This window comes from Astyanax mexicanus, chromosome 1 (genome assembly GCF_023375975.1).
Source record: "Astyanax mexicanus isolate ESR-SI-001 chromosome 1, AstMex3_surface, whole genome shotgun sequence".
NCBI lineage: Eukaryota > Metazoa > Chordata > Actinopteri > Characiformes > Acestrorhamphidae > Astyanax > Astyanax mexicanus.
The window spans coordinates 22,592,472-22,606,162 of record NC_064408.1 but is presented as its reverse complement, the minus strand read 5'-3'; the positions used below and the strand labels follow the sequence as shown (position 1 = coordinate 22,606,162).

Genomic DNA, 13,691 nt, shown 5'->3' with positions numbered 1-13,691 from the left:
TAGATTTTTACATTTTGATTGTGTTGTTGCTGTCATGCAAAGACCTTCCAAGTTGACCTCCAAAGTTACAGAAGGCACAAGGAATAAGGATTATATTTTCTGCAGTAACAGTACATGCAGTACATTACGGTAATCTGTGTGGCTTGTAGACTCAATTCCCCCAGTCACATTTCCACACCCCGTGTTGCCAGGTAGACAACAACGTGCAAACTGTGTGCTGCAGCAATGAAATTAGTGGAGCTGGCTATTTTTCTGCTAAACTCATATCTCATCCATGATTTCTAGAAATAACAGTTCTTATCAGACCCACTCTAGTAACTGGATTACCTGTGAGGTTCCTAAGGTTTTTACTGAACAGGATAAAGTAACTTTTAGCTACCAGCGAGCTGAAATTCACTACAGGAAACTCGCTGGTGTCACTAAATCATTTACATTTTTTAATATCTTTTAATATGTCATCTTATTTTTTTTTTACTTTTTTAAACTTTAATTTAGTTTCATCATATTCCTTATTTTAGTTCCATCATATTCCTTTTTTATAATTTTGGTGTTATTTTAGTCCTCTATTCATTTAATTGTGTTTATATTTTATTATTCTTATTATTCATCTCTTTATTTTATAGCTTTATATTTTAGCCTGTCTGCATATCCTTTTATTCTGAATTATTTTATTTCCTCTTAATTAAATCTTATATTTTCTGTTTTTATAATTTAAACATATTTTTCTGTCCCTTTAATTTTGTAAATGCTCAGTTGCATTAATAATGAGGGTAACCCTCGATGTATTACTGAGTGGAAATAAAGGTTGATTGATTAATTAATTAATTGATTGATTGATAAACAGGTAATCTACGATGCTAAATCAAGATTATGGTGACTAGCCTTTATTAAAGTAAACAATACACCCAACAGCATCTTAAATATGAGTATGGTCAAACAGACAGATAGATAAATACACATATACTCATATTCGCAATAAACTCAAACACCAAACAAAGAAACTCAAAGACAAGCAATCATTTCCACAAAAAAAATCATTTATTGTGGATGGTTTTGAAATTTTGCTTTCGGCTTTTTTTTTAAAGTAGTGGTACCCTTTACATCGAACGCCCCTAGAGCAAGCAGAAGGAGATATCGCACACAAACATCAGAAAAAGCACAAGGTAATACTTTTCACTGGAGACTAATCCTCTACATTAGATATGGGTTTGGGGAAAGTGAAGAGGGACGATGCAAGTTCACAAGATATATATTTCAAACAGAGCTGCGGACATACTTTTATTATAATCGCAGGTTTGGAGGGGGGGAGGGGTGGATCGTATAGTGAAGTGGGGGGGAGGGGGTGTTTGAGGCTAGAGTTAAAAGATGAAGGAGGAAGTTTTAGAGAAGACAAGTGTTAGAGAAAGACCGGAACTGGTTGTGGGTGTTTGTGTGAGTGTGTGATAGAGAGAGCGAGAGAAAGAGAGAAAGAGGTGAGTGTATAGATGACAGACAGAAAGCATGTGTGTGTGTGTGTCTGAGCTTGTGTGTATTTTATGTGTGTCATAATCCAGTTGTGAGTAAAACAGTAGTGAGTAAAGACTTTCAGTTGATCTGAACTTTGCTGGTTAGTCATGCATGTGGTTACAGGTCCCCAGTTCTCTATATCTGTGGTCGCCATGAAAACTCTTGATTTATTGATCTCTTTCAATCAGAGTTGCTAGGCAATGGTGTATAATTAGTGCACGTTCACTGAACGGATAGCAACAGGAGAAGAGCAGATTAAGAAGCGCAGATTAAAACCTCTATCCAGTTCACAGTTGATTTTCCATGATGCTGTTATTGTTAGTTTATGTATTGTCAAAGTCATTGTTATTGAAGTTTTTTGTGTCTTGATTGGTTCACATAATCTAGCCATTATGTCCTTATGCCCATCAGGTTCTATGAAAGCATACTGCACTGAATTTGCATGATTGAAATATGCAAGGAATGGATAGGAATGCACTGAATATTTGGCAACCAAAATGATTATTTGGCAAGGAAAAAGCACTTTCAGTGTTCAGACCAATGAAAAGTGTAAATCGTGAACAATTCATACTAACCAATGATGTTTTCTTCGATTATAATCGATTATAAACAATGAATTGCGTTTATCACAACAATATTCTGTGATTAATCAGGATTAAGCACATTTGTACTTCATAAGAATAACAGATTTATATTTATATTACTGGTGGGAGTAAGAGAGAGAAAATACTTAAAAATATTGAAATATTTTATACTAAATAAAAAGTAATCTACCTTCTGAACTCAGTACTAGCAGTACTGTGGTGATGCTGTGTGTATGTTTCAAATAAAAAGCGTAATACATAACTAGGCTCTGTAAACTTGATTAATGTGCGTTTAAACACAATAATGTTGACAAAACCACAAAATATGTTTAGGCTTCTTAATTAATGCAAAATGTTTTTTTTTATTATTATTATCACATTAATTAAATACCTACATGTATTTTTGGCTTGCTTTTCACAGAAAACATCTTAGTTTGGTATGAATTATTTATTCGATTTGCTTATCACTATTTTTGGCTGATAATTTCAGTTGCAGAATATTCAAATGAACCAAATATTCCTACATTTAATTTAGTGCATCCCTACATTACTGAATAACACACATTATATTACATTACAACACACCTCTTTCCACATGTTGCTATAGTGTGTCATTTAAATTAGTGTAATTAAATAGTATAGTAGTATTCATGCAAACTCATTGCAGTACTCCCATCACTGTTAACTGTGACTGCAGTCAACTGAAAAACTGGTGAGGCTGCTTAGAACACAAGATTAAGCGAAAAAAGCTTATAAAGTACATGACGTTTAGCAGCTCTGTTAAAGTGATCAGCGATTACAAGAATATACAGGTTCTTAAATGAAAAGTGTCACTACATTTAAAAAGAAATTTGATCCGAGTTTTGCTTCACATTGTACGCAGCCAATTAGACAGCCTGACTAGGAGGGATTGATAGTGGACCCCGATAACATTATCGGTTGCACCATAGTCAGTGAGATAACCACACCATTCATAAACAGAAACTGAAACCGGACAAAGCGTACACCCCCGACATGAACTCCTCTCTTATATACTATTTAAAACTAGCATTGTAGTGCGTCATTGGCAGTTAAAAGCATGTTTTCCTCTCATAAAAAAGCAGAGAACTGTTTAGTATATTACAAAGCCCGTGCAAATATCCTCAAATCCCTCCCCGTTATGAGTCTGTAACTACAGCGCAGCATAAGCTAACAAAAACGATGCAACGCTACGAAAGTTCTTTTACTTCTTTCTTAAGTTGCAAAGTGTGCAAAGCCTTAAAACAGGACCATCTTATCTCAACTCAACTCAAATATTATATTCAAGCAACCTCTGGGCACAGTATGAAGTAAAAAAAAAAGAAAAAAAAGTGGGATAAATAAACAGACAGGCAAGAAACATATCGCTTTCTTCACATCATACGAAAAACACATAAGGCAAAAATAACAACTTGGTCTTAAGGTTCGGCACACCTCTGAGCATACCACTGACATACCATTAACTACAGAGGAATGTCAAACTTACCAACTAAATCTTACATGTGTAAATAAATAAATGAAAAATATATTTATTAATTGATCTAACTATTCACATACTGCACAAAAAGAAACCAAATACACAGTTCATAAAAAGGATAGATTCACATACACAAGTGCAAATAATAAATAAATAGTGCAAAACAACGTAAGAAGATTGTTTTCTGAGAGAGATTAGGAGGTTGAGAGTGTTCTAAAGAATAAATAAATAATTCAATAAATAGTTTTGAGCAATGGATATTTTTGACATTTGCGCCACTAAACTTAACAATGCTAATTAACTGCTAATTAACAATGAGAGATAACGAGATAAGTGACTTTTTTAAATGTATATCATTGACTAAACCATGACTATCTACCCGAAAGTGAACCTTTCGTGGGGTTTCTCGGCTGGTTATCTGGCTTTTTAGAGATGTTCGCAAATCTTCTTGAAGATTGTTATCCACCTTCTTTATTTCATCGTAACTATATATGGTATTGTTTATTCACTGTTGTTGCGTTAGTGAGCAGAAAATATACACACTTGCTAATTGTCTTCAAAATAAGTGCATCACATGTGTTGTACATTCAATTAGCATTCTAAGGCATTTGTAAAAGAATCTGTCATACTTTGGTGTATATATCAGTTATACTGTTGGTGTTCATCAGCTGCTTTTAAATGCTGTAGGTTTTGTGGTAGTTGCCATAATAGTCCAAGTTTGTTGTGGATTTGTACATGTAAGTTAGTATGCCACTTATATGCCACCATATGCTGTTTATTATATATTGCTATCAACACAATATTGGGACTGAGTGGAGTGAGTTTTAAGGAGGTGCTTCTTTTTTCGTTTTTATAAAGACTGATTGATCTCTTTGTGTGAAAAGTAGATCTGACTATTTGAACGATTTGTCTCTGGGGTGATTTTTTTTTTTTTATATTAGCATCTTAATAATAGCATTTTCTTTAGTTAAGACCAAAGCATTTATTTACCTAGTGAAAAGATCTGTTCAGCCATTCCGTATACATAGCATTATACACTCCATTTTCAACCAACCATGATTCACAATGATTCTCTGATTCATAACTGGTTCCCCTGCAGAGAATGAGCTCATCATTCCCAATCACAGCTCAATCTTACATGCTGGAAAAGATTCGTCTTGCATAACCACAGTGCTGCTGCTGGCCAAAACCATGATATTCAAGTTTTGCTGTTTCTCATGAGTCTCCTGATACCACTCCCTCATAACTTCAGAATCGTGTGTTGGAATAAGGGTCACCTGTGAATGCAGCACAGAAATCCATTAGCATCAAAACGAAGATATCTAACAAAATGCTCATATATACAGCTCTGAAAAAAAAATAAGAGTCCACTTAAAAACTATGAATTTCTTTGATTTTACCAAACTGAAAACCTCTGCATTATAATCAGGAGGAAGATGGATATTTACAAGTCATCAAACCAAGCTAAAATGCTTGATTTTTTGCACCAGAAGAGGCATAAAGTTATCCAAAAGCAGTGTGTAAGACTGGTGGAGGAGCACATGCCAAGATGCATAAAAGCTGTGATTAAAAAACAGGATTATTCCACCAAATGTTGTTTTTTTTTAAACTCTTAAAACTTTACGGATACAAACTTGTTTTCTTTGCAGTATTTGAGCTCTGAAAGCTCTGCATCGTTTTTGTTATTTCAGCTATTTCTTATTTTCTGCAAATAAATGCTCTAATTACAAAAAAAATAATTATAGCCCATATTTTTCCACACCTTAAAATCCAATCTATAGCCCTAGTTGGACAGGATTTGTTTCTCAGAAGTCTTGCATCCAGACTACAATTGAAAAAAATGGAGGACCAGTGAGTTTTTTGGCTTTCTCGGTCACATGACATGTTCAGTAGGCCCCCCCACAGTGCATGGCAGGGGACAAACAGCTATTTTATTAAATGCTAGGGGACGAAACTCAGAGATGTGCGTCCGCACGGGACTAAACTTACCAGAGAGCCAAAAAAATGTAGGTAATTCAGCCTGTAATTTTCTTAGAGGACGTCTGAGAAAAACACATACATGGTCTTTCCGGACAGGACCCCCATAAAAGAGAAAATTACCCCAGAACACACTGAGAAACTAATCCCGTCCAGATTTGGCTTATGTGGGTCTAATAACAAGTTGAATAATCAGATAATTATAGAAAACTGTGCCTGCTTTCTCCTAATATAATAATGCATAAAACAAATTATAGTGTCATACCTGCATATTAGTGTCCCACTGTTCCTTCCCCTCTAACAACGCATCCAGGACTGTCTTACTGGGCTCCTGTGCTGTCTGATCATTGCCACTGACCACATAGTATGAAGATCGGATTCGCTTGAAGAATTCTGCATCCACATTTTTGGCACTACAGTGATTAGGGATATATACTAGGTCCATGTACATTGGAGGGCAGTTTGGTACCGACGATCCACTGCTGGCCTTGCTGCTTCCTGAGAAACAAGTAAATGTAAACATGGAACATGGAATTAGGCAATCATTTGCACATTATCTTAAAGATGGCAAAAATAGTTAATGTATAGTAATTGATAGGGATGCACCAAAATTTTATTTATTGGCTGAAACAAAAATAGAACAAAATGAAACATTTAGGCGAAGCCAGAATATTAAATACAAAACATGTTTTTTGACAGGTTTTCATGCATTTTGACACTTTTTTACTATTAATTAAATTCAATATTCTAAATGTATTTTGTGTTTTGTGCGTGTTTTGTGCACATTACATTTGCCTCAGCAAAGGTTTTTGATCAGGAGTGCTATTTCAGTCATACAATTATCTCAGTAATGCTACTCAAGCAACAACTGTTGGTAAACAAACAAATGTTAAAGGTAAGTTAGCATAGCCCACATTATTATACGTGCCCTGTGCAGCTTGGATTTATCAGCTGTTAAACAGCCACTTTGTGAAAGGGTAGTATACTGATCCAAAATGTATCAATTTAAACCTGTAATTCCTTGGCTCTTTCTGTTGGCTCCCTCCCTCACTCCCTGCTCTGAGCACTGCCAAGGCCAGGGGAGAGGCAGTGGAGTGTGGGTCTGCTGCCTCTAGGCTTCCATTAAAATAAATGAGTCAGTGTTCGTTATAAATTATTCAGTCTTTTTTGGTTCACATTTTTGGTTGCCAAATATTTGGTGCATCCCAAGCAATTTAGTCAAGTGAAGTGTAAAGACAGCACATTATTGCCATAATAAAATAATGATACCTGTAGTTTTTACACCTCTTGATGCAGATGTGTTTGTTGCATTTTTGGCATCCTTTTCCTCAGTACTCTTCTTTGGGGAGGCTGTTTTGGACTCCTTTGTTTTAGACAGAACGCTCTTTCTAGCTGGCGATGAAGACTTTGTCTTGCTAACAGATTTCTTCTTTTTTGGTTTCTCTCCCTCTGCTTTTTTAGACTCCTTTACTTGGTTGTCTTCCTCAGCCTTAAGGGCCTCGGGATCCACCATGCAGACATCTGGATAAGGTGGTGCAGGTGCTGAGTCTCTTGATGGAACCGGAGGAGGGTCAGCATGCCTGTTAGTTAGTGTTCTGTCTGTTGGTAGAGTTTCTGAGTCATCCTCTGAATCGATGTTTGCATCTGCTGTTATGGAGGGACACTCTTCAGTTCCAGGTGGAACATCAGAATCTGTCTGAGAGGGCGCCGATTCGCTAACAGAAGTTGGAGGAGTTTCGTCACACTGTTTATTTTGCTGTTTTCCTCCAGGAGGAGGTGGTCCTCCACCAGACTTAGTCAGTGGCTTTTCTTCTTGTTCAGGATTCTCCTCGTTCATGAAGTACTCAAGAGGATTTGGATTTATAAATGACGGTGAAAGCTCTGTCTTTGGATGCCTGTATTCACAGGAGGACACCAAACATAAATCGACATTTGATCTTGAATGGGGGGAGACACTTGGTTTAGAGCTGTCTGGATCTCTGGAACCACTAGGGGACTTCTGTGCTGCTTCTTCAACGTGGGAAGGACTGCTAGAAAACTGCTGAGATTCTGTCAGCTTAGGGGACAAAGGTGACAGAGACAGCATTTTTGAACTGGTGGGGGATTTAGACTCAGAGCTGAAGGGCATCGTCTCTTTTCCTAGATTAAATGAATGAGTCTCCTGTTGAAGGGAAGTAAAGGAGGATACTGTAGGGGATAAAGGGGAAGCAGCCTTTGGTGGAGTGGTGACTTCACTTGGCCTGGTGTCTTCAGTCTTGAAAGTACTATCATCACTAGAAAATGCGGTGGGACTGGCTTTAGTTTTGTAGTCCAAGGTGCTGATCCCTCCCAGTGCTAAAGATGAGTCAGAGGAAACTGGTGATTGATTGCGTGGGGATATTTTTGGTGTTATGGATTCAGAACAAGGACCTGCGTTAGGAGACATTTCCTTAAGACCACCAATTTGAGAGGGTGTTGTAACAGATGGAGTGGACTGAGAAGCATCAGATGGAGAAGCAGAAGCAGCCTGGCTTCTGTCAGGCTCCTTAAAGAGCATGGTTTTCTCACCCTCCCCTCCTGGTCGTCGTGGTTCTCTTGATTTGAAATCAGCTCCATCGGAGGGGCTGTAGTCAACCTCTGTTGGGCCATTTTCAGTGACTGCTCGCTGGGACCCTCCTGCAGTTGGATGCTCTGGTGATTGCTTGCTGAAATCCAATGCAAAAGAATGATCGGGGGACTCCTGTCCAAACTCCACTGACATGGTCGAATGTTCAGGAGATTTGGAGTCCTGCTGAGGCGTCCTTGACTTGGCTGTTTTGGGTGAAGCATCTGGAGAGATTGACATAGGGCGAGGACTTTCTTCCTTCGATGGAGAAACATCTGCTTCGTGCATTGTGGTTGGTGTTTGCACAACTGAAACTGACAGAGAGTCATCTACTTCGGTGGAGTGAGGGGAGCCCACCTCAGCGTGTAATGATGGGGAGACATCATCTGTTGTGGGCTCTGGTAATGAGCTTGTTGCAAGTGATGCTGTAGAGGCCGAAGCAATGTGTGAGTATGTATCTTCTGCAACAACCTCATCAACTGGAGTGCCTGACTTATCAGATGTGGTTCCCTCTGATATGGACATTTTACTCTCCTCTTTGAATGTTGGGAAAGGGATGCTATCAGAGTAAGTATCCATTTTAGCTTGTGGGAATGAGGAAGAAATAGAACTGTCACCACCACTTGCTGGCTTTTTATCACTGTGGCTAAACTGACCTTCTGATTGACTATCAAAGTATGGCTTTCCTTCAAGCACTGATGAGGGACTTCCACAGGATTCTGGTGTTGGGACTCTTTCTGTTGGCGATATTGGCACAGCTTCATCAATGGGACTAGCCCTGCTGGGAGAATGCTCCTTCTGACTTGTTGGTTTTGGAAAATCTCCATCAATGGGACTAGCACCTCTGGAGGAGTACTCCTTGTGACTTGTAAATATTGGGAAATCTCCATCAATGGGACTAGCCTCTCTAGGAGAATACTCTTTGTCACTTGGTACTTCTGAGGCACCTTCATCAATGGGACTGGCCTCTCTGGGAGAATACTCTTTGTCACTTGGTACTTTTGAGGCACCTTCATCAATTGGACTAGCCTCTCTGGGAGAATATCCTTTTTCACTTGGTACTTTTGAGACATCTCCATCAATTGGACTAGCCTCTCTGGGAGAATACTCTTTGTCACTTGGTACTTTTGAGGCACCTTCATCAATTGGACTAGCCTCTCTGGGAGAATATCCTTTTTCACTTGTTACTTTTGGGACAGCTTCATCAGTAGGACTAGCCTCTCTGGAAGAATACTCCTTATCACTCGTTACTTCAACAATAATAGGGCCTTGGTTGTTACTGATTTGTTCAGGTGGAATGACTCCAGCTTTCTCATCCACTGGAGATTGATAGTAAGGTGTATGTCCCAAGGACTGAGGCGAAGATGTGCCTTCTAGTGTCTTATCATCTGGACTGTTTGAAGAGTCCACGACTCCCTTGGATGACAGTGTAAGTGTAGTCCCCAGCTCAATTGGTGAGGAAACACCTGTATGAAAGTGTTCAATGCTTATATTATGGTCTCCGGAAGGTGATCGGACAAGAGGCGATGTGGTAGATGCGGCAGCAGCAAGTCTCTCTGAATGCAGCGAGAATCTGTCACTGTGTTTACTATAGAATTCCTTGCCAGATTTATCTTCCTCCAGTGAGGATGGTGGTGAAATAGTTGATGCAGATACATGATAATCATGACCCTCAGTTGCATCACTCTTTGAATGTTCTAACTCTGGAACATCTTGCAGGGGTGAAAGCTTCTTTCGGTCGTTGTCCCCTGAGATCCCGTACCTTACAAAATCCTGAGAGGGAGACTCAGTTTCATCGTTTGTTGTCTCATCACTCATTATGTCCCTCGGAGTCGACATTTCATCCATGGGAGTGGGTACACTTGAGATTTCAAGAGTAGACTGAGTGTGCCCAGATGTTGTGTATTCTTCTGGAGGCTCATCCCGATTCTCATCATCTGAAGCAACCTCACTTTCTGAACCTACTGGTAGAGTTTCCTCATGAATGGAAGCTGCTGGCAAAGCAGGAGCTGAAAGCTTTGGAGGAGTGGTGACAGCCAGACTTGGCTTAACAAGTTCTTGGTCAAGTATTTTGTGCTCTTCAAGGGGAACACACTCATCCCTAGTTTCTACCACAGTTTTGCCCTCAACTTCCTCCTCCTTCACTTTATCCCTAGTTTCTACTCCATGTTCTTGTTCATCCACTTCCTCTGTTTCTCCTTTTTCTTCATAGTCCCCTGCCTCAGATGATTCCTCCAGTCCTGTGCCCTCATCTTCAAACTTCTCAGTACCATTAGTTTTCTGTTTAGGTTCTGATTCCTCTGGAGTACCTTCACCTTCTTCCTCAACTTCTGTAGTAGTTATTCCCTCGTCCACAGATTCTGCTGTTTCTGAAGAATCTTTGCATACAGTGATTTCTTCACGCTGTATTATTACTCCTTCTACTTCTTCAGAATCATCTATCTTGGTCTGAGGTAAAGTTTCATCATCTTCGAAAATCTCCTCTGCCTTTAGAGCCTCAAAATCTTTTGTAAGGTCTTCTGGAGAGGACATAAGGGATCTTTCAGCCTCCAAGGCTGTGGTGCTGTCCAGAGTGGCTGCTGCAATGGAAGCAGCTGATGCACATGCAGCGGCTGCCACAGCTTTTCCAGCATCTTTTTTGGTGGACTTTGCCTTTTCTTTAGATTTCGTAGGACTGCTGGAAACTTTTCCTTGTGTTGCCACCCTTGGTTTTGGTGCAGTCTTTTTCACTTCACTGGTGCCAGTAATATTCTTCTTTAAGCTTGCAGGTTTCTTTATGTCCTTTTTAAGATCATCTTTTTTGATTTCTTTCTTTTCCTCTTTTCTGCTCTCTTTCAAAGGTGAGTCTTTCCTGATGTCTCGCTTTTTTATCTCCTTCTTAATGTCGTCTTTCTTCAACCTTTCCTCTCTTTTGGGTGTTGGTTTGTCTTCTTTCTTGACCTCTTTTTTATCAGCTTTCTCCTCCTTTTTGTCTACTTCATTTTTTTCCACTGCTTTCTTTACCTCTTTCTTGATCAGTTTTTCTTTGGGTGTAACTTTTGGTTTTATGTCAGCTTTCTTTTTTTCCGGAGTGTCAGGTTTAGCTGTTTGTTCATTTTTGGCTTTAAGTTCTTTTTCTACAGTTTGCTTTCGTCTCACAAGTGTTTTTTCTTTCTTTTCTGCTTTCTGTGATGCCTCCTGTTTTTCTTCAGCGTCAGTTTTTGCTTTTTCAGGGGTTTCTTCTCTGGATTCCTTTTTGATGCCTTTGATTGGTGATGCTTTGGGGAGTGACTTTAGACTTTCCTTGCTGTCTGTCTTATGCTTTAGCTTGGCTTGCTTAAGAGCTGGTGCCATGTTTGAAGACAGCTCTTTCTCTGTAATTACAGAGTGCTTGAGAAAATCAAGGTGTTTCAGTTTCTCCAAGCCTTCAAGAATGTTATATTGGGTGGCATTTCCTGGGAACAGAACACGCACTATTTTCTCTGATGGGTTGGAGGGATGCCATACAATCAGGGCAGAGATTGAGGACAAATAGGAGATTGGGAGCTCTGATTCATTTCCATTTGGCAAAAGAACTGAAGCTTTGTCCTTCTCACTACCAGTCCACTGCTTCATGAAGTACTGCAGCTCCTTACTGTTCTTGGCAGGATTAAGAACATACATCTCAAGCTTGCCAACCCCCATTTTCTGAAAAAGTATGATCGGTTCAATTGTGTTTCCTACATTCTTTTGCAGTGGTTCTGGTTTCAAAGACAGCTTGCTGAGATACTGCTGAGTTATTGCAGCTTCTGCAATGTTTCTCCGTACCCTGTGGTTTGGTTCTGGGTTCTCCAGAGTCTCAGGAAGGTTAAGGAATACAACACCAATATCAGGTGAGATCATGTTCTTCATCCAGTCACTATTGGCTGTAGATCCCTGGGATTGTTCCTCCTCCAATTCTGCAATCTTTCTTTGCAACATACTGTTGATCCCTGGAAGGTTATCATCTCCAATGTGTGTCAAGAGGATAGAATCTACTCGGTCCAGATGACGCACCAACTTCCAGAAACAGGCCTTTCTGTTAGATCCACCATTGACAAGCATGTTGAAGCCGTTAACGGCAAACAGTGCTGAATCACCTCTGCCTCCCGGGAAAATGTAGCAGCATGGTTTAGATAATTTCAAGAATCCCCCTGAGGTTGGAGGTTCAAGCATGTCAAAGGGAGATGGGATTTCCACCGATTCTGAGAGGTATTCAGTGAACTCTGACAGGCCCTCCATTTCTGGAAGGATTGTTGCTGAGTTGAGCTTAATATTAATGAAGTCCTGTAGGCTGTGTTTGTCGAGGTTGGAATTTTTCCAGTCACCATGTTCAGGACAGAAAAGGGTTAGGCTGGCTTTGTTGGCTGGATGTATGGTGCTTAAAAGTTCTCCAATCTGTGTGATGAAGTTGAACAATGTTATAAATATTAATACGATGAATTAGGAATGTTTTTTCCCTTATTATTACTCTAGTTTGATTAAGGTTTTGTAACTACAGAAAATAACTGTTACAAAGTGTGTAGATAAGGAGATGTATTCACCTCACACCCTTTATTATGGTAAATAAAATGCTGAAAAGAATATAATTACATGTCTAATAGGTCTCATCACATATTCTCACCTCTTGGTCTGTGAAAATGTCAATGAAGTCAAAAAAGGAGAAGGAACCAGACTGGAGGATGAGCTCGCCTGTGTTTTCAAAACACTGGCCCGACAGAACGAGCAGCTTGTGGCGGGCTGCGTCTGAAATCATCAAGCGAACCTGAAAAATATATAGAATGTATAGTAATAGAATGATCTGAGGTCTGCCCAAAGCATACTTGCTAGTCAGTCTTAATTAGAAGTCTTTATATCATGTTATAGATATAAAATTGATGTGACATTTGTGGGTTTTGATGTGACATGCTTGGCGATCTGCTGATTAACAGATAAACAACAAAAATAAGCTGTTTGAGCTGATGTAATGTCTCTCTTACAAGTTCCTTCCAAGGTTTTAAGACTGGAGGGCGGAGTCACGTCATTGTTTTTTAAAGAATAAAAGTATAGATGATATGTTTACGTCATGTGACATCACAGTTAGCATGGGTCACAGGGGTTATGCCCACATTTAGTTGGAATGCTGTGTAAACATGAAACGAGAAACAGATGTTGTGGGATAGTTTTAAATCAGGTTTCCATACAAATGTTTGGTAGAAGTTATGCTCAGTAATGAAATTACAAAAGAACAATTTGCTAAATAAGTGAAAAATGAGAAAGAGCTGTTGTGTGATTTACTGTACATTAAAAAGTTATGCTTTAATAGCCTGCCAAGGGATATAGAAGTGAGAAGCAAATGGGTTGACGCAAATCAGAAAACTAAACTAAAACATAGGCACTAAAACATGTATGCTTTCAGGGTTTGCTTAGTGTGTTTATCAGTGCTGCAATCAGACACATAAAAATGTCAGGAAACCTGATTTCTGGTAAAATATTGATGTAAACGGACCATTGGTTCTTTGATAATCAATGGATCTCTGTGAAGCTCAGCTGCCTTTAATTAGAGCTT

At 39.2% G+C, this 13,691-nt stretch overlaps 1 protein-coding gene across 1 annotated transcript in view; it reads right to left on the bottom strand.

Annotated features, from left to right (window-relative positions):
* Positions 1 to 1,016: 1,016 nt before the first annotated feature.
* The window catches only part of map1b (microtubule-associated protein 1B), a 47,056-nt gene continuing 34,381 nt past the window's right edge, over positions 1,017 to 13,691 (bottom strand). The window contains exons 4-7 of the mRNA XM_007259619.4: positions 12,768 to 12,908; positions 6,832 to 12,541; positions 5,828 to 6,060; positions 1,017 to 4,862 (exon numbers count right to left, since the gene is read on the bottom strand). Of these exons, the coding sequence (XP_007259681.3) occupies positions 4,707 to 4,862; positions 5,828 to 6,060; positions 6,832 to 12,541; positions 12,768 to 12,908 (6,240 nt within the window). The 3' untranslated portion in view covers positions 1,017 to 4,706. The remainder of the gene's footprint in view (positions 4,863 to 5,827; positions 6,061 to 6,831; positions 12,542 to 12,767; positions 12,909 to 13,691) is intronic.